The sequence below is a fragment of the Elephantulus edwardii genome, unplaced genomic scaffold (assembly GCF_000299155.1).
Source record: "Elephantulus edwardii isolate Elephantulus edwardi_28Jun2011 unplaced genomic scaffold, EleEdw1.0 scaffold00346, whole genome shotgun sequence".
NCBI classification, from domain to species: domain Eukaryota; kingdom Metazoa; phylum Chordata; class Mammalia; order Macroscelidea; family Macroscelididae; genus Elephantulus; species Elephantulus edwardii.
In genome coordinates, this window is record NW_006400096.1 from 1,196,556 (window position 1) to 1,217,225 (window position 20,670).

The following is a 20,670-nucleotide window of genomic DNA, read 5'->3' on the forward strand; positions in this document are numbered from 1 at the left end:
AGATAGATATATCAACTAGACAGCAACTAACCACAACAAAATAGATATCCTATTTGTTCTTGTTGATTGTCACAGAAGTGTCTATTGGCTTATTTTTAATTCCCTTCTCTCTCTCTTTCTCTCTCATTTTGATAATGAAAGAATCCATATATCCATGGTTGTATGGGTTCCCCCATGGAATTCCTGTTGGTCCTCCTGACACTGTTCTAGTAGTGTTCTACCACTGTTGTAAATGAAGGTCCATGGGGGAATTCAAATTGAGATCTGTGACATCCAAGAAATCAATGTTAAAGATGCTGGGGCCGCTGGTGGCAAGTGAGCCAAAGCCGGACGTGGAGCTGGGAGGCGTCAGGTCCAGCCACTCCATGGTCTCCCAAGGAGATTCAGTGAAGCTCAATGGTAGCCCGTTGCTGTCCACAGAAGAGGGTGAAAACTGAGTCTGCATAGGGGAGAGGGGGCCTGGCAGGATCTCATGTGCATTGAAGAGGTCTTCTGCAGTCTTCCCAGAGAATCCATCCATGATCCCATCAAACTGAGGCTCCTCACTGCCAAGTCTTAGGAGGGCGACATCGCTCACCTTTCCTAAGGGGCTCTGGGAATTCAGTAAGACTTCAAGGTGCTCATCATTTTCTGTAGCATAGTGATCAAAAGAGAGCTGGCCACTTGTCGAAACTTGTTCAAAGGAAGCTGGAGGCTTGGGGAGGGCAGCACTGGGGCTCCGGGAGGGCCCAGGTATCTTTGGGACTTTCTGAAGACAGGAATGATCTCCTCTAGCATCAGCAGGCATTTCTGTTAGGAAAAATCCAAAGACAAGTGTGAGATCAGATCAAATACCACATGAGTCACATTGCGTCTCTTTGGAAGAATGAATTTATTCTTCTAAGGGCAGGAAGTAGTTACACTTCTGTGGTCATGCTGCCATTATCCAGAGTTTTGTTCCCAAACTGCCCATGGAGCCTCAATTCTTTCCTTCGTTTTTCCAAAAGACTTTTCCTTCTGGAAATTCTCTTGGATATTTTGGACTTTGGAGGATACTTTAATCTGCTGAGTACCCTGTATTCTCTGTTACACTTTCATGGGAGGCCTGCAAACTTCAGGGCTACAATGGGCTTGCTCTTTTTCCTTTGCCCCTTTCTGACGGCCCTTATGTGGCCTCCTTCACATACTCTTCATCTGTTTTCAGGCTCCTGCCACCCTCTCCACCCCTGCCTCTCTCTGCTCACCTACCCACCTCTGGATCACACCTTGGCATTATCTTAATTCTGTTTCTTATAAATACCCACAATTCCCCTTACCCTTGTTCCTTTCACCAATAGTTCTTTGACCATACCCCATCTGCTTTCTCTGAGTGTGCCCTAGGCCAGCTGGACAGTACAAGAAAATAATTGCCCAATGATGTCAATTAGTTTTGATCTAAATTAATGAGCTCCAATCCTATTATGTTTTTCTAGAAAACTCACTGATAATTCTTTTCTTTTTAGTGAAATTTTTTATTTTAATCTATTTTAATGAAAGTTTCCAGAAACATTGTTGCACATTTTGCCCGCCCTCCCTCGCTCCCCCTGCCCCAGTTTACCTTTTTTTTTTGTTTTAATGATATTTATTCATTATTGCACAATTATCTCCCTTCCCCCCCATCTCCCCAGTCCTCTTTGTAATTCAGGGCTATTGTCATACATATAATGCCTAGTCATATATTCCTCTTAAATAGTTTTTTCCTTCATCTGTTCCAATGCAGTGTTCATTATTTATCCCCTCTTTTCTCAGTTTCCCCCCAGCCCCGATGGCAATCTTATTTTTTAACAGTAATGTTATGCAGTATTTGTTCTTTTGTGACTGAGGTTTTTTCACTCAGCATAATATCCTCAAGGGTCAGCCATGATGTGTAATATTTTATGAATTCCTTGCTTTTCAGTGCTGTGCAGTATTCTATTATGTAAATATACCACATCTTTTCTATCTATTCATTTGTTGATGGGCACTTGCATTGCTTCCATCTCTTTGCTAGCGTGAATAATACTGCAATAAACATGGGTGTGCATTTATCTGTTTGGGTGGCAGCTTTGGTTTCTTTAGAGTATATTCCTGGTAGTGGAATTGCTGGGTCAAATGGTATTTCTATTTCCAATTTTTTGAGAAAGCCTCATACTGCCTTTCATAGTGGCTGCAGTTTTACACTCCCACCAGCAGTGCATAAGGGTTCCAATCTCTCTATAACCTCAGCCACATTTGTTGTTTGTTGCTCTGCTGAACTTTGCATTGTTACTGAGGTGAGATGATACCTCATAATTGTTGATACTTGATTCCTAATTGTGTTTCTTATCATTCATCTTGTACATTACCTTCCTGTATCCTGACTCATGCAAACTTTGTCATAGACATCATGAAATAAAAAAGGGCAATATATAACTCTGGTGGCCTAGTGGCAAGAAGCTGTAATATAATCTCAAAGAAAACAAGGGCATCTGATAGGAATTACCATTTTTCCATCACAAAACTTGAAAACTTCCTTACACTGTGCTAATCTTTTTCTTACCCTTTCTCACTACAATTTAACTGAGTTTTTCTCCTACCAAATAGTTTCCATCAAGGCAACATCAATTCATACAACTCTTGGTGTTACAGTAGAACTATGCTCCACAAGGTTTTGAATGGCTGAGTTTTGAGAAGTTAGGTCTTTCTTCCAAAGCGTTTCTAGGTGGACTCAAACCTCCAGCTTTTCTATTAGCTAGTGTTTTAACCATTTGCATCACCCAGAAACTCCATAAAGCTGGGTCTCTATTTGTGCAGCAATCTAACACCTCACCCTCTTTATCTGAGTTGTTTGCTGCCTCCTTCACTAAACTTATAAAAGTTATTGCTTAAAAATTTGGCCCTGATTTCTTTTTATCTGCATGTTCTTTCTAAACGCTAACATTCGTTTGTGTGGTTTTAAACTCCAGGTACACTCTTCATAATAAAAAAAAAAAACCCAACAGAAAAATTACTTAATAGGAAGCAAAAAGAGTATGTTTATCATTTTTGAGTGACATTTAGGGGCAATAATGGATTGCAATTCATTTTAAGTAGGTAGCACAAAGCTTTTACTATCTGCATTATCTTCTTATCTTAATTAGGAGACAGGGGCATTGTGATTGTCACAGCAAAGAGGAATGCTGTAGCAAGAGGAAGCATTTTGGGTGACAGGTTCTCAAGTGTTCACCTCTTAAAGGTACAGAGTAGGCTGGTGGATAAGAAGCGGACTGCCTTACCTCCACTTTCAATGAGGACATCCAATAGCTCGTCCATCTGCTGACTCCGAGTCATCTGCTGTAGAAAAAAACAAAAGGAGAGCAGAGATTGATGTCAGAGAGTGATGACTTCTTCTGTAAGGTATCAAAGTAGCACCGATAGGTTTTGAACTCCATTGGACTGACTTTTAGTAGGACCACTAATCAGATAAAAACAACTGAGTGGAGTAATCTACTCTAGCAAGAGAAGGGGGAATGCATGCAAAATGCTTTCCTGCACAAAGTGGCTCAGAATCAGTTCAGATACTTGAGAGATTTCCAGGCAAGGAGCAGGAGTCTTAACACACAAGGAGGAAGGATTCAGTGGTGCTTACAGACTATGATTAGAAAGAAAGGCCTAACTGCAATCCCAGAGTTTTGTGGTTCGAATCCACCAGATGCTCTCCTGGAGAAGGAGGGACAATCTCCTCCTGTCCCAGTCAGATCTGATTTGATGGTACATGCACACACACACACACACAAATAAAATAAAAAAAAGAAAGGCCTAGCAATTGGATTTCAAACAGAAAAAGAAACCAGCCAATGAACACTCGACCTCAATGGTCTGCTCCCGTTATGGATGGATGGGGTGATCAGGAGTTGGGGGCTGACTTGGTGGCATCTAGCAAGGGCTTGGATTCTGCCTGCCTCTTTGGTGGCTGTGGATGTGGCCCAGACACTTGTTTCCTATCTTCCTCCTCGAGTCCTCCTTCACAATGGCAGTGGAGCCTTGATGCTCTTAGAGCACAGCCACACTTCTCCACCCACCTCCCTCCCCCTTCTACTTCCTCCTGGCTCAATGGACTTGCTAAGTAGAGCCCATTTATAGAAGCCCACTTTATCAACCCCTTTCTTTTTCTTTAAAAATAGTGAAGGATTTTTTTATACCAGGGAAAGGGAATGGGTAGAAGAAAGGCATGTCTCGATTACACTCCCCAGAGTGCAGTCTCCATAAGGACAGACTTGGACAATTACCATTAATCAGAACACAGCTCACAGACTGAGTCAGTTGCAGTTCAGAAGGCAACCGATGTCTAAAGGACAGGGCAGGTATGTCAATGGGCCAAGTCTAGAGTAGGAACGAGGGGGCTGCAGAGCACATCTCTAGCTCAAAGAATCAGCAGACATTCTGCTTCAGACAATTAGCAGAAACGAGGTAGCTTAGTGGTAAGGAACTGTGCTGACAATGCAAAGTTATAACAGTTTGAATCTACTAGATACTTTATGGGAGAAAAAAGGATAATATTATTCTCCTGTGTGATTTATTGCCTCTGAAAACCTACGGGTCAGTTCTGGTTCGACCGTACACAATAACAACAACAATGCTCCTTTTTTAAGTTGTTATGTGTCATCAGGTTGGAACCAACTTATAGCTGATCCTCTCTCAGGTTTTCAGGGGGTGCAAATCGCACAGAAGGAGATTGCCCCTCTTTTTCCCACAGAGCAGTTGGTGGATTCGAACTGTGTGCCTTTGGGTCAGCAGTTAACTCCTTACCATTAACCTACCAGAGCTCTTTCCAGTGTTGCTAGGTCTCCTAATTTCATAAATATGAAAGCCCACATTTTCCAAGGGCAGTGCAGTTAATAAGCTCTGCTTTGGACAGGAAATTTGGTGGTTTGTACCCACTCAGAGGCGCTTTGAAAGAAAAGCCTGGCAATTCAATTGCAAAATGACAGCCTTTGAAAACAACATGGTACAGTTCTATACTGGCACACAGGAAATGTCCATGCGTCAGAATCAACTCAGTGGCAGCTGGTGATGGCAGTACTTTTTTCATAAAATACTCTCCTAATTAAGCTAAATGAAGCCCAAGTGTAGGCTGCTTTTGAACCACAGCATTCCAACGTTTAACAACTGAGATGTATGTTCTTTTCTAGGGTAAGCAAGAAGACTGCATATACAGAATTATCTGATAAGTTTGGGCATGTTGCCGGGAGGATCAGTCCTAGGAAAAGAAATCACGCATAGAAGGGTCGAGGGGCAGCACAGGAGAGGAAGACTCTCAATGAGATGGATTGATACAGTAACTCGTGTAATAGGGGTTCGTGTGTCAGAGAACACGAGACTGTCTCAGAGCTGTTGTACATTGGGGTCACTTTGAGTCACAGGCGACTCGATAGCGCATAACAACAACAACAACAACAAAAGTTACAGACTGCACGAAATCAAACACCACTGTAAAGCCATTGTTTTTGTGTTAGCTGATGGCATAACGATCACACCATGCGGTTACCTGCTTCACAGCATCCTCATAGGATGGAGGCTGTGTTATCTCCGAAACTGCTGAGCTGGACGTAGAAAAAGTTGGGGATGGAACTGAAAACTTTGGTCCCGTCTTATCAGAAGCGTGTAAACCAGCCATCTGTGTGTGGGAACATACAGACAAAAACAATCAATTATTCATGGGTCAGAAGTGGTGCTGCTTCTGTTTTAGAAACTAGAGGCAAAATTCTGGAAAAGTTCATTTGTTGTTTTTGGTGGTGTATCAAGTTGAGAATGGCGCATGGCAACCCCATGAACAAAAGATCTGAACCCTGTTCTATCCTGCGCTATCCTCATACTTCCTGACACACAAGAGCCCATTACAGCTGTCACCGTGTCAATCCACCTGGTTGAGGGTCTTCCTCTCCTTTGCTGACCCTCCCCTCTTCCCAGCATCATGTCCCCCTCCAAGGTATAGCCTCCCCTTAGAAACATGGCCAAAGTATGTGAGGTGAAGCCTCAACATTCTTCCCTCCAAAGAGTCCTCTTGCTGCACCCTCTCTGAGAAGACATATCTATTTGTTCTCTTGGCCATTCATAGGATGTTCAGTGCTCTTCTCCACCACCATTGCTCAAAGATATCAATTCTTCTTCTGTCATCCTTATTCATTATCCAGCGCTCAGATGCATAACAAGTAATTGGAAAGACCATGGTCTGAATCAGATGCATCTTGGTCCTCAAACTAACATCCTTGCTCCTCAATAAATTGGAGAGGTCCCTAACTGCAGATTTTCCTAGTGCAATGTGTCTCTTTATTTCCTGATTGCTGGTACCAAGGGTGTTAATTGTGGACCAAGCAAGATGAAGCTGTTGACAGTTTCAATCTCCTCTCTATCCATCATGGCGCTGACTTACTGGTCCAGAGTTAAGAATCTTTGTTTTCTTGACATTGAGATGCAATCCATTCTGAAGGCTGCATTCCTTGATCTTCTGCAATAAGTGCTTCAAATCCTCCTCACTTTCAACAAGGTTGTGTCATCTGCATAACACAGGTTTCTGATGAGTCTCCCTCCAATCCAACAACAACAAAATTACTCTTCAATTACTGGACACATTAGAGTTTGCACCTCACAGATTCATTTATCTTTTCTTGCTGGGCATCTGTCGAGTTGGAACTGACCCATAGCTGACCCTCCAGTGGGTTTTCAGAGGCAGGTAATCACACAGGAGGAGATTGTCCATCCTTCTCCCACAGAGCAGCTGGTGGATAACTGTGTCCTTTGAGATTGCAGTGAAGCTTCTTACCACTAGGCCACAAGAGCTCCCCACATTTATCTTTTATAATACCTTGTATTCTGTCAGAAGAGCAAGATGAGAAGATAAAATAAAACACAAAGGGCCAAATACGAAGACATATGTCAATCTGGAAAATTCCAGAGTATTTTATCTTCCAGGTACTTCCATTCCAAACTGTGTACGTTTGCACAGAGTGGGAGAGTGGGAGACATTGCTGGGGTTCCTCTTCCTGTACACACTTTCCTTGTCCTGAGCATGTTCTCTGACGGGAGAGTCCAGCCTTTTCAAGATCTCACTCCTATGGAAGAGGCACAGCGGTTCAGTGGCAGGATCCTCACCTCCCGAGCGGAAGACTTGGGTGCCATTCCTGAGCTGCAAATGCATTTCACATGCAGCCACCACCCATCTGTCAGTGGAGGCTTGTGTGTTGCTACAGTGCTGGAGTTTTCACCGAGTTTCTCGGCAAAGATGAATTAGGAAGAAAGTCCTGGCCATCTGTCCAAAAATCAGGCAGTGAAAGTCCAATGGATCACATCAGTCCAGTCTGCAACAGATCAGAAGGGCAGTGCAGGACCAAGAAGCATTTGATTCCACTGTGTCCAGTGCCACCATGAACTTGGTATTGACCAAGTCTCTCACATGGAAGATGAGCCATTGAAACGCCATTGTTTCATTTGACAAACGTATCATGCCAGGCTGCTATTGTTTGTTAGGAGTTCGTGAGTCAACTACAATTCACAGCAACCCTGTAAATAGTAGGTTGGAACTCTGCCCTATCCTGTACTGTCATGATCTCTGATATGTTCAAGTCCATTGTGAAAGTCACTATATCAATCCATCCTGTTGAAGGTCTTCCTCTCCTTTGCTGACTCACTACCCTTCCCAGTATGATGTCTTTGTCTAAGGACTGACACCTCCTGAGAACGTGCTTACATATATTACATGAAGTTTCACTATGCTTGCCTCTAAGGAGCACCCAGGTGTTCTTCCTTCAAGATACATTTGTTAGTTCTGTTGGTCGTCCATAGTAAACTCAATACTCTTTTATTTTCCTTTCTAAATCAGTTCATTTCCACTGGGCACAAATGTACATTCAATACTCTTTGCCAACACCACAGTTCAAAGGCATTGATTTTTCTATGGTCTTATTTATTTTCCAACTTTCAGATGCATAGGAAGCTATGGAAAATATTATGGCTTGGATCAGGCACACCTTAGCCTTTAAATGAATATCCTTGCTCTTTAGTAATTATATAGAGGTCTTTGACAGTTTTTCTCAACGTGACTTATCTTTTTAAACTGAGGAAGGCTTGCACCTCTTTCTGGAGAAGATCAAAGAATACAGCCTTTGCTATGGATTACATCTCAATATCAAGAAAACAAAAATTCTCACCAATGGATCAATAGGTAACACTTTGATTAATGGAAAAAAGACTGATACTGAAGTTGTCAAGGATTTAATTTTACTTGGCTCCACAATCAAGAGCTGCCAGAGCAGCTGTCAAGAAAAATGGTCATGTGATTTTTGAGATGATCTCAAGAAATTGCTCCTTATATTATCTTCCAACTTATCCCCCCCCCCATTTTAATCCATTTCTCTCATTACCATTGAGTCAGAATCAACTCATAGCTGACTCCCATTGGAGTTTTAGCGGTAACAAATTACACAGGAGGAGATTGCCCATCTTTTCCCTGCAAAACAGCCGGCAGATTCTGTCTGCCTTTGAATTGGCAGCACAACTCTACTCACTAGGCCCCCCCATCAGAGCCCCCTAATGCATTTCTAATGGACTTATTTCTCCCTCAAATGTAATCTAATTCTGCCTTTGAACTTCATTGCTTTGGAGGACAAGAGGCACACAGGTAATAGATGAACATAATATGAAGTTTGAGGTCTGTCCCCACGTGCCTACCTTTGGCTGGACTCCTGGACTTTGGGGGCAGGAGGTCTTCCCAGCACCATGACTGCTGTCTGCCTGGGCTCCAGGGAAAGGAGGGTGGAGGCTGGGAGGCTGCGGGGAGAAGTTTGGAGGATGGCCATCATGTGCTCCTGAGTTCTGTAAAGAGGGAAATGCGGCTCAGTTGCGTCGCCAGCAGCAGCACTCCTGAGAATGGCCTGAGCCCCATCCTAGGGGTTTATCACTTCCCAAACCAAACCGGGTGTGGCTGAGGGGCTCCCAAATTGTGGCATCTTACAGTGACAGTACAGCTGCGCTCCATGGTGCTTTCAAGAGCTAATCTTTTGGAAATAAATCACCAGGACTTTCTTCCTTGGTGTTTCTGAACGGATTAGTCTTTGAGTTAGCATCTAAATAGCACCACCCAAATATCTTCTTAAACCTCCCTCGATTCTACTGCTAGATGAATCTGCCAAAAATATGGCTCAGCTCTGCATGTACCTGCTCCTATATAAAATCTTTCAAAAGCTCCCACACATTCACAGCATGGGGTTCCCACTACTGACCAGGGTAAGAGCTCAAGGCGCTTCATAGTTTGGGGTGATGGCCTTCTCTCGACTTAAAATTCCAAAACTTCTCTCTCTGAAATTTTCATTCTAGACAAATCAGCCCTATGGATAGTTCTTCAACAGGCCCTGTGCTTTCTGCCATCTATTGTTATTCCGCCAGGACACCCACCTCCTGGGATAGCCTTTTCCTGCACTCTCCTTTTTAATAAAATGTTGAGGGAAAGGCAATATGCAGTAAAGAGCTGAGTGTCTCTCCCTTCACTGTCAAGTCTGAATCAATTCAAAGCTGATCCTCAGTGCATTTGCAGAGACTGAAAGTCACATGGGAGGAGACTGCCTCTCTTTTTCCCTTAGAGCAACTGATGGATTAGAACTGACCACCTTTAGGTTGACAGCACAACTCCCTCCCTTCTAAGCCACCATGTATGTGGTTGTGGTGGTACTATCAAGGTGGAACCGACCCATAGCTGACCCTCCAGTGGATTTTCAGAAACAGTAAATCTCAAGGAAGGAGAATGTCCATCCTTCTCCCATGGAGCAGCTGACAGATTCGAACTGCATGCCTTTGGGATCGCAGTGCAGTTTCTTACCACTAGGCCACAGACTTCACTCAAAAGTTGATTGTTGTGTTGTTGCTGATTGCCTTCAAGTCGAGCACGACTCATAGCGAGCAACCCCATGAACAAAAGGCCTGAAGCTCCCCTACAACTATGACATTTATCAAAGTTCATAGAGTTTCTAGAGGCCTGTAATTTAGGACGTGGATGCCACTCCTGTTTCCAAAAGCTGATTAGACAAAGGAAATAATTGTACTACACAAAAGGAATTAATGTTATAAAATATCTACGTGTAGTTATATAAAAAACCCAGTATGATCTGTTAACAGTCACTCAAACAAAAAAAAGATTAAAACCCGTGACTGTAGAGTTAATTCTGAATCATGATTCACAGAGTCTATGAGTGTCTGGGCAGATACCAAATGATGGTATTACTTCAGAAGTAGATAGTCAGGTCTTTTGTCCAAGATACCAGTAGGAAGATTCAAACCTGCAGCCCTTTGGTTATTAGCTATTTGCTTCCTAACTTGTACCATCCACAGACTCCTTCACAAAACATTCCTTGGCTTTTCTAGCCCTTCCTGATAGGCTGCCCCTCACCCCATCTCCTTTGTGTAGTATTTAATGTCATAAACACTGATTAGTCATCACTGGGGAGTGAATGAGTCCTCTAGAGTATGTGTTGACATCTTAACCTCTACAACCTGCAGATAGAAACCTACTGGGAGGTGAAATTTTTTTATTACATTAACAGATATATCCTGGAGAGGCTGCAGCCAGAGTGCTCTTTGGAGGCGAGAACGATGAAGCTTTGCCTCACATATTTTGGACATGTTGCTAGGAGTGGCTCTTCCTTGGAAAGGGACATGATGCTGGGAAGGGTGAAGGGTTAGCGAAGGAGAGGAAGACCCTCAACCAGGTGATTGACACAGCGGCTGCTGCAATGGGCTCTCACGCAGGAAGTGTGAGAATGGCGTAATATAGACCAGGGTTCAGATCTCTTGTTCATAGGGTCGCTATGAGTCATACTCGATTCAATGACACCTAACAACAACAACATTCTCGAGGGATGGATTTTACCTCTAATAATTTCTGAGTTATAAGAAGAGCAGATTAGGTACAAGCACACAGCCTGGGGAAGACGGATGCTGTTAGGATCACGAAGGAACCAAGAAACATTCTAATCCATCAGCTGCTCTATGAGAGGAAGAGTCTATCATAGAGTGTCCTCCCATAAAGATTTATGCCCTTGGAAATCTCATAGAGATTGAACATGATTTAACAGCAGTGAATTTTTCATAATGACCATGAAAGAATCAATACTGCTGCAATCCTGATGGAGACTTTCAGCTTCCAGGAGTGTGGGAAAAAGAAATTTCTGTTCTTTAAATTACTTACTTGTGGTATTTATATTACAGCAGCACTGGGAAGCTAAGACAGTGGCCTTATCTCATATTTGAAAATATTTTTTATGCCTATAATCATTTATGTCTACACAGGACTTTGTAAAATCTTAACTCATTGTATCTAGACTAAGGCCTCATGTTAGTGTCAGTCTTAGGAGACTCAAATGTCTTATGGTCCAGAGTTATGTCTCAAGAGCTATTTTTAATTTTGTTGCCTGGGACACCATGTACTTGATAAACATTTGTTAATGAGGATGAAAATCCATTTGATTCCTAATGCCTCCTAGAGTGAACCTTCCAGACACCATTCATTTGAATGCAGTAGGTTTGTAAAATTAATTCAATAGTCACACCTCATACGCTCAGGATGAAAATATTCAGTGTGGAAATGTGCACCCTGTGGAATCAGATAATTCTGGTTCACATGCTAACTCCAGAAGGATCCCAGACGACTTGCTTAACCTCTCCATGCCTCAATTTCCTTAATGGACAACAAAGGATAAAGTGGAGCTCATAGGCTTGTTGAGACAATGAAATACAACTACACAAATACAAGGGAGTTCTGGTGGCTTAGTGGAAAGGATGTGCACTGCCAATCCAAAGGCACAGGGATCAAATCCACCAGCTACTTTGAAGAAGAAAGAGAAGCAATCTTCTCATGTGCGATTTACTGTCTCTGAAAACCAGCTGGAGGGCCAGCTATGAAATGGTTCTAACTCAACAGTTTACAATGACAACAACAAACTCACATACATGCTTATTAATGCTTGGCACACATGAGATGATCCATTTACTTGTGCTTCTTCCTATTCCCTTTCTATTAACACAGACTTCAGACAACCCTTTGCTAGGTAATTTTCTATCTTAAGTAGCCTTAAGCAGACTTTCCTAATAATCGCCAGCAATACAGACAAAAGAAAAGCATTTACTAATTTTATACAGCTATTTTTAGAAGCCATTTCCTATGACTCTCGTCTCATTGTGCTGCAGCCACATTGTTCTTCTTGGCCTTTGACACATACCTGACATGTCTCTACCTCAGGGCCTTTGCATACATCATTCCCTTTGCCTGAAATGTGCTTACTACAGATACTGGTAACTGGTAGGATGTCCTCCCGAGTTACTTCAATGTCCCTGGCCACTATATTTGAGGCTGCAAAATTCTAACATCCCTTGTTCCACATCCTAAAACAGCATATAATTACTTTTTTTGGAGGGCTTGTTTAAAGACTATTAACAGAGATTGGCTCAGAATAGGTGCTCAGTAAATACTGACTTCACTTTGGATCTCACAACATTGACGGGGCAGCCAGGTCTGGAAACTTCCCCCTTGACCTGCTTCATTGATTGGTTTGGCCTGTGGCAAGATTTGGAGTCCTTGAGGGATACAGACACACATGGCTAACTGAAAGTTTGCCAGCTTGACTCTTCCCAGAGGTGCCTTAGAAGAAAAGCTTTTATTTAAAAACTTGTTGTTGTTGTGTACCATAGAGTTGAAAATGACCCATAGTTGACCCTTCGGCATGTTTTCAGAAACAGTAAATAGCATGAGAAGAGATTGCCCATCCTTCTCCCATGGAGTGAGAGGCTATTGGCCTTGAGCCATGTGCCTTCTCAGAATTTCAACGGGGCTTCTTGACACTAGGCCACTAGAGTCATTAAAAATCCAGTGTAGCACAATTTTACTCTGATAAAGACACAGTTGTCATGAATTGGAATTCACCTGAGGACAACTGTTCTTTTAAAGTCTTTATTATAAGGCTTCATGTCAACTAGTGTTTAGTGTTCACCAACTGTGAATCAGAAGCCAAACCTGGCCCACCATTTGATTTTGTAAATAAAGCTTTATTAGGACACAACTAATGATTTTTGTTTATGACCCGCTTAGCAGAGTTGAGTAGTTGTAATAGAGACCATATGGCCCAGAAAGCCACATATATTGTCTCTTCGTTTACTGAAAACATTTGCAAACTCCCGGCTTGGCAGTTAATGGAGTCAGTTCTACTATGAAAGCCAGAGTGTGTGGTGTCTGGGTGCTGCTGCGGGCCTTCGGGTGAGCCTTACACATTGAAATGTCCCCCTTGATCTCTTCAGCACTGGCCATATCATATCTGGGAAGGGATCCAGTGGGCTGCAGGGCGAGTTCTTACCTGAGCTGAGCACACCTGGCTGCTCGCAGGTGAGGCGACACCGGGCCCTTCGCCCTGAGCGCCAGAAGACGAGGGCAGGAAGTAGTGGTTGTTGGGGGACGGAGGCAAACTGATGTGCTGTGGGCTTTTGAGGGTCCCAAGTGGGGAATGCTGGGGCGAGCACTGCGGGCTGAGAAACGTGGACGACAGTGAGTTGGTCTGAGCTGGGGCGTCGGCGGCACAGTGCGTGCTGCCCAGCGGGGGGCGCTGTGGGGCTTCCCCCGCGCTCCCCGGGCCTTCGGGGCTGCTGCCAGGCCTTTTCCCCGCGGGCTGCTGGGCTGCAAAGGGGCAGCTGGAGACGGCGTCCTCCTGCTTGATGGGGGCGGCCAGGAAGGGCAGCGGCTTCCTGTCCGGGCAGTTGCTCCTCTTATGCTGCTGAAGCTGCAGCCGCAGCTCCTCCACGTGCCTCTGCTCCTGCTGCAGCTTCCAGGTGAGCTCATTGATCACCTTCTGCTTCTCCACCAGCATCTTGTCCTTCTCCGAGTCCAGCCCGTCCAGCTCGGGGGGCAGCGCGCCCCCGCCCAGGCCGCCCAGCAGGCTGTCCTCTGCGCACACGTGGGCCGGGGACGCGCGCAGGGGGAAGGCGGGGGACGCGTCGTTGAAGGTGTCCGGCAGGGACCCTGCCACCGAGAGGTCCGAGGAGGCCGGCGAGATGGGGGGGCTGGAGCTGGTGCTTCCGAAGTGGTAGAAGCCGTTGGACAGGGCGCTGGTGGACGGGGACGACTGGTAGGGAGGCAGGGTGCTGGTGGGGGTGACGGGGAAGGTGACGGTGGTGATGTCGCCGAAGTTGGGCACTGAGCTTCCAGAACAGTCCTGGAAGGGCCGTAGCCGTTCCATGAGGGCCGTTTTGGTGCCGGACACCGGCAAACCTCGGATGCGAAGCTGCTGTCTTAGTTCTGAGACCTGCAGGGAACAGGGCATTGTTAGTGTGCAAGATGTCTTCTTTTAGAATGGATGCCCTCTTGTTAAATTCGCATAAAAATATGACAGAGTCTTACATTATACAGTTTAGTTTTGAACCATTCTTTCTAGTTCCTTCCCTGGCTTCCACTCTATCTTTTAAACTTTACCTTTATCACGTTTCCACTTTGGGCATGTTGCCAGGAGTGACTGGTCCTTGGAGAAGGCCATCACGCTTGAAAGGGTGGAGGGGCAGCACAGGAGAGGAAGACACTGGATGAGATGGTTGGACCCAGTAACTGGGGTCATGAGGGTAGGTGTGTGGGAGACAGTGAGATGATCCAGGATAGAGGAGGATTCAGAAGTATTGTGCAGAGTGACGATGAGTCGCAGGCAACTCGAAGGCACATAACAACAATATGCTTCTGCTTCCGTAATTTCTTTTTTCAGTTGGAGTTGAGTCTATGCCAATGCATGTGTGTCAGAGTAGATCTGTGCTCCAAAGGGTTTTCTATGTCTGGGTTTTCAAAGAAGACAACCAGGCCTTTCGAGGTGTCCCTGAGAGGATTTGAACCTTCAAGCTTTCACTCTGGTTTACGTGTATCACCCACTAACTCCTCCAGAGCCAAGCTATTATTAGTTGCTGTTGAGTGCATTCAGACATAGGGCATCCTCAGATGTGGCAGAATTACAGAAATGTAGTGTTTGGGTAGACTAGAAGCCACGCCATCTATTGCCTTCCTGCTCCCATCTCAAATCCCTGCCTTCAGTTTATAGATGAGAAAACAGATACAGACCTAGGCTTAGACATAAGATCTCCAACCAATAATCCCCAGAGTGGAGATTCTGGTCTTCTGGCTACTTAGAAAAGAGCCCTTTCCGTACCCTCTCCTCCACTGGTCTTGGAGTCTGACCAGGCACAAGAATTGCTGGGAGATGGATGTACTGAGCTCACCCACGTGTCTCATTCTCTAGGTCGAAGAGCTCCATAAGGAGTTGTGGGGCTAACTCAAAGGTCATGCCTCCATGGTGGTTCAAATCCACCAGTTGTACTCCAAGAGAATGATGGGCAGTCTCTCCTCAGGCGATTCACAGACTTGGAAACTCACTGAAGGGTCAGCTGTGAGTCAGTTCTGATTTGACATCAGGTATAAGTTGGGACAGAAATGGCGCTGCTAACAAATTCCTTTGAGTTTCCAGTGCTGCTGGTCCCTGGATGACATTGAGAAACACTGCAGAGCCCTGTCCTATAGGGTCACTGTCAATCAGAATGGAGTGGGCAAGTTTGAGCATGCAAATGATGAAATTGTTGTTGTTATGTGCCATCGAGTTGCCTGCAACTCATAGCAACTCTATGTACCACTGCTCTGAAAGACTAATATTTATGTTCTGAGCTGAATGATTGGTTGTATATCTAACAGTCATTTATTGGGAGTTAACATTGTGGGTGATTAACAACATCAGCTCGAATCTTGGCGCTGTCTCTTACTGGCTCAGTTATCACTGCATGCTTCAATTGTAATACTTACACGTTTTTATGAGGATGAAAATGGCTTAAAATTTGTAAAGCTTTTGGAACAGTGTCTAGCAAAGAGTTAGTGCAATATAAAGTGTTGCTATTATTATTGTATTGATTTGTCTCTGTATTTCATACCTGTATTTTTTTATAAGGTTCAAAACTGGAAGCAATAGGAATATACAGAAATAAGGGAAGTAAACAGTCTTCTACGTCGTATAGCCCTGGTGTGTCCACTTGCTGTACAGAAGTAACCTGTGGTCTCTGTGAAGTTGAACACTGTGACACTGATGTGTCAAATGTGATAACGGTTACCCATGGTGGACAGTGTTTGGTGGCGCTCCCAGTTGAAATAAGCTTGGAAACAGGAGTGGCATCCACTTTCGTAATTAGCTTGCCTCCGGAAACCCTGTGAACCTGGAGAAAGGATGGAAGTCATGCACGCAAGTGTCGAGGACTTTTGTTCATAGAGTCGCTATGAGTTGCCTACGACTCGATGGTACTTAACAACAACAACAGAAATAGTTAAATTAATGGTAGTGCAGGCACGTGAAAGGAACCCTCGTGGCACAGTGGTTAAAACACTCAGCTGCTAGCCACAAAGGTTGACAGTTCAATCAGCCAGTCACTCTGTGGGACAGAGAGATGGCAGTCAACTTCTGTAAAGATTCATGGCCTTGGAGACCTCATGGTCAGTTCTGCCTGTCCTATAGGGTCACTCAATGTCAATCACAATAGACTCAACTCAATAAAGGATATTGAGCATGCAAATGATGAAATTGTTGTTTTTATGTGCCATTGAGTCGCCTGTGACTCACAGTGATCCTATCACAACTGCTCTGAACCTTTCCCTATCCTTAGCCAATCTCACTGACTCCAACACACCTACTCCCATTGCTCCAGTTTCTGTGTTAATCCTTCTCATCTGGGGTCTTTCTCTCCTGTGTCATCCCTCCACTGTTCCAAGCATGATGCCCTTCTCTAAGGACCAGTCCCTCCTGGCCACTTGCCCAAAGAATGTGAGATGTTGTGTTGTTGTTGATTACAGTCGAGTCAAGCATGACTCATAGCGACTCTATGAACAAAAACCCTAATGCCTTTCCATAACTGTCGTTATTTCACCAAGTTCATAGAGTTTCCAGAGGCATGTGGTTTAGGAAGTGGATACCGCTCCTGCTTCCAAACCTGTTTTACATCTGAGAGCTCCACCAAACACTTCACTTTGGGAAGCCATGCTGGTATTTGATACTTCAATGGCACAAAGTTCAGCATCCCAGCAACCCAGGCTATTTTATACAGCACATTGACGAAGAGTGATGTACAAAGTGGAAGAGTGCTCCTTCAGATATAACAACACTAGTTTAGCTTAGCAATGGTTAAGTATCAAGTTGAATACGACTGAGAGTAAGTTTTGCACAAAAGATTTAAACTCTGTCCTATGACTAACATAATTTCTGTATAGAACTCTGTTCTGTAACTACCATCATTTCTGTACATATAAAAGAGTATAGGGATTTTGTAGAGTAGAGCTTCAAAATCCTTGCCTCCAAGAAGAAACTTGGTTTTACCACCTCCAAGACATGATGATATTTACCATTTGACGATAGGGAATAATAAAAGGTACTTATAAGCTGTGGAAACTAGGTCAGGAGGTGATTGTGGAACAGACCACCAACTACTCATATGCAAATTCAAGCTGAAGCTGAGGAAAATTAAACCAAATCCACAGGAACCAAAATATGACTTTGAGTTCATCCCACCTGAATTTCAGAACCATTTCAGGAACAGGTTTGAGGCCTTGAACACTAATGAGTGAAGACCTAATGAGTTGTGAGAGGATGTCAAATGTATCATCCAAGAAGAGTGCAAACAGTCATTACAAAGACAGAAGAGAAAATAAAAGACCAAAATGGATGTCAGAAGAAACTCTGAAGATTGCACTGGAGCGCAGAGAAGCCAGAGCACAAGGAAGAATTCAAGATACTAAAGAGCTGAATAGACAATTCCAAAGGGCAGCACGGGATGACAAAGCAAAATATTACAATGAAATGTGCAAGGAACTGGAGTTGGAAAAGGGCCGAACTCGTTCGGCATTTCTTAAGCTCAAGGAACAGAAGAACAAATTCAAACCTCGAGTTGCTATAATCAAGGATGCTTTAGGGAGAATATTAAATGACCCAGGAAGTATTAAAAGAAGATGGAAAGAGTATACTGAGTCACTGTATCAAAAGGAATTGGCAGACACAGAAGAATTTAATTAAATAACATATGAGCAAGAGCCTATGGTGATGAAGGAAGAGGTACAAGCTGCTCTGAAGGAAATAGCAAAAAAATAAGGCCCCAGGAATAGATGGTATACCAATTGATGTTTTTCAGCTAACAGATGCTGCCCTGGATGTGCTCACCAAGTTGTGCCAAGAAATCTGGAGAAAACTACTAGGCCAACTGACTGGAAGAGATCTATATTTGTTCCCATCCCAAAGGAGGGTGACCCAACAGAGTGTGGAAACTACAGAACAATATCATTGATTTCAAATGCAAGCAAGATTCTACTGAAGATTATCCAAAAACGACTGGAACAGCCCATCAGCGGAGAACTGCCAGAAGTTCAGGCTGGGTTTAGAAGGGGTTGTGGTCCTAGGGATATTGTAGCTGATGTTAGATGGTTCTTGGCTGAAAGCAGAGAATACCAGAAGAATGTCTATCTGTGTTTCATTGATTATGCAAAGGTGTTTGACTGTGTGGATCATAACAAACTGTGGCTGACTCTGAGAAGAATGGAAATCCTAGAACACTTGATCATGCTAATGCAAAACCTATACTTGGACCAAGGAAACACTGCATGATTCAAAATTGGGAAAGGTGTACGCCAGGGGTGTGTCATATCTCCATACCTTTTCAACCTGTATGCAGAACAGATTATCCGAGAGGATGGGCTCTATGGGGAGAAGTGTGGCGTCAGGATTGGTAGAAAATCTATTAACAATCTGTGTTATGCAGATGACACAACACTGCTTGCTGAAACTGAGGAGGACCTGAAACGCTTGCTGCAGAGGATCAAGGACTGCAGCTTTCAATATGGATTGAGACTCAATGTCAAGAAGACAAAGATTCTTACCACTGGACCAGTTGGCAGCATCAGGATGGATGGTGAAGAGACTGAGATTGTTAACAACTTTAGTCGGCTTGGCTCCATGGTCAACACTCTTGGTACCAGTAGCCAGGAAATAAAAAACGTATTGTGATGGGAAAGTCTGCTATTAGGGACCTCTCCGGAGTACTGAAGAGCAGTGGTGTCACTCTGGAGATTAAGGTGCATCTAATACAGGCCATGATCTTTGCAATCACTTGTTATATGCATCAGAGAGTTGGACAAAAACTAAGAAGGACAGAAGGAGAATTGATGCCTTTGAGCTGTGGTGCTGGAGAAGAGTATTGAATGTACCCTGGACTGCCAAGTAAACAAACAGATTCATCCAGGAGAGGGTTAAATCAGGCTGCTCCTCCTTGGAGACAAGGATTTTGAGGCTTTGCCTGACATACTTAGGACATACTGTAAGGAGGTACAGGTCCTTGGAGAGGGACATCATACTTGAGAGGGTGGAGGGACGGTGCAAGAGGGGAAGACCCTCTGTGAGGTGGATTGATTCAGTGACTGGGGTAATCAGGATGGGTGTGTCAGAGGCAGTGAGATTGGCACAGGACAGAGCAGGGTTTAGGGCTGTGGTACATAGGGTCACTATGAGTTGCAAGTGACTCCACGGCACATAACAACAACAACCACCACCACCATCAAGTTGGAAGGGACTTAGAGCTGACCCTCCAGCAGGTTTTGAGAGGCAATAAATTACATGGGAGGAGATTGTCCATCTTTCTCCTGTGGCGCAGCTAATGCATTCAAACCATGTTCCTTTGGGTTGGAGCCCAACTCCTTACTACCAAGCCATCAGAGCTCTTCATGATATATTACTAAGTAAAAAGAAATTTGATAAGTTTGGTTCTTTTTTTAAAAAAAAATACATGCATATATACTGAAACATATGTTCATCTACGTAAACATCTAGTTATATGCTAAAATAGCTATACGGTTATCTGTGGGTGCTGATGTTACTAGGGATGGTGTAACGTTTCTCTCTTCCTTTCCTTATCAGTATTTTCTCAATTTTTCATATAAGCTTATTACTTTCAATACTAAAATGGGAAAGGCTAAATCTCTAAATGTCAAAATTTTATAAAAGGGCTCAGTGAAAATATAATGAAATATTCTTCTGATATTATGTGGGGAAAAAAGGTTTTTGGAGCAAAGGGCATAGTCATAAAAACATTGAGTAAAAATTTGAACATCTGCAAGTCCCAAATACTGTAAGCAAAGTCCACACACAACAGCATCCTTGGAATAAAAAAAAATGTAGCACAAATAATGACATATTAGTAAGAAGTTCAATGTATTAAGTGTGCTTAGAAATCAGAAAACAGGTTGTTTTTGTTGTTGTTGTTATGTGCCGTCGAGTCGTTTCCAACTCATAGCGACCCTATGCACAACAGCCCTAAACCCTGCTCTGTCCTGTGCCAAACGCACCGCCTCTGACACACCCAGCCTGATTACCCCAGTCACTGAATCAATCCATCTCATAGAGGGTCTTCCCCTCCTGCGTTGTCCCTCAACCCTCCCAAGCATGACCCAAGCATGATGTCCCTCTCCAAGGACTGATCCCACCTTGCAACATGTCCAAAGTATGTCAGATGAAGCTTCAGAATTCTTGCCCCCAAGGAGAAGCCTGGCTTCACCCTCTCCAGGACGAACTTGTTTGTTCTCCTAGCAGTCCATGGTATATCTAATAGTCTTATCCATCACCAAGCTCAACA

General features: G+C 43.9%; 1 protein-coding gene across 1 annotated transcript in view; it reads right to left on the reverse strand.

The window, feature by feature from the left end:
• Positions 1–217: 217 nt before the first annotated feature.
• The window catches only part of MYOCD (myocardin), a 99,415-nt gene continuing 78,962 nt past the window's right edge, over positions 218–20,670 (reverse strand). Inside the window, exons 10-14 of the mRNA XM_006901808.1 lie at positions 13,350–14,291; positions 8,683–8,826; positions 5,504–5,632; positions 3,252–3,309; positions 218–789 (exon numbers count right to left, since the gene is read on the reverse strand). Coding sequence (XP_006901870.1) covers positions 218–789; positions 3,252–3,309; positions 5,504–5,632; positions 8,683–8,826; positions 13,350–14,291 — 1,845 coding nt within the window. The remainder of the gene's footprint in view (positions 790–3,251; positions 3,310–5,503; positions 5,633–8,682; positions 8,827–13,349; positions 14,292–20,670) is intronic.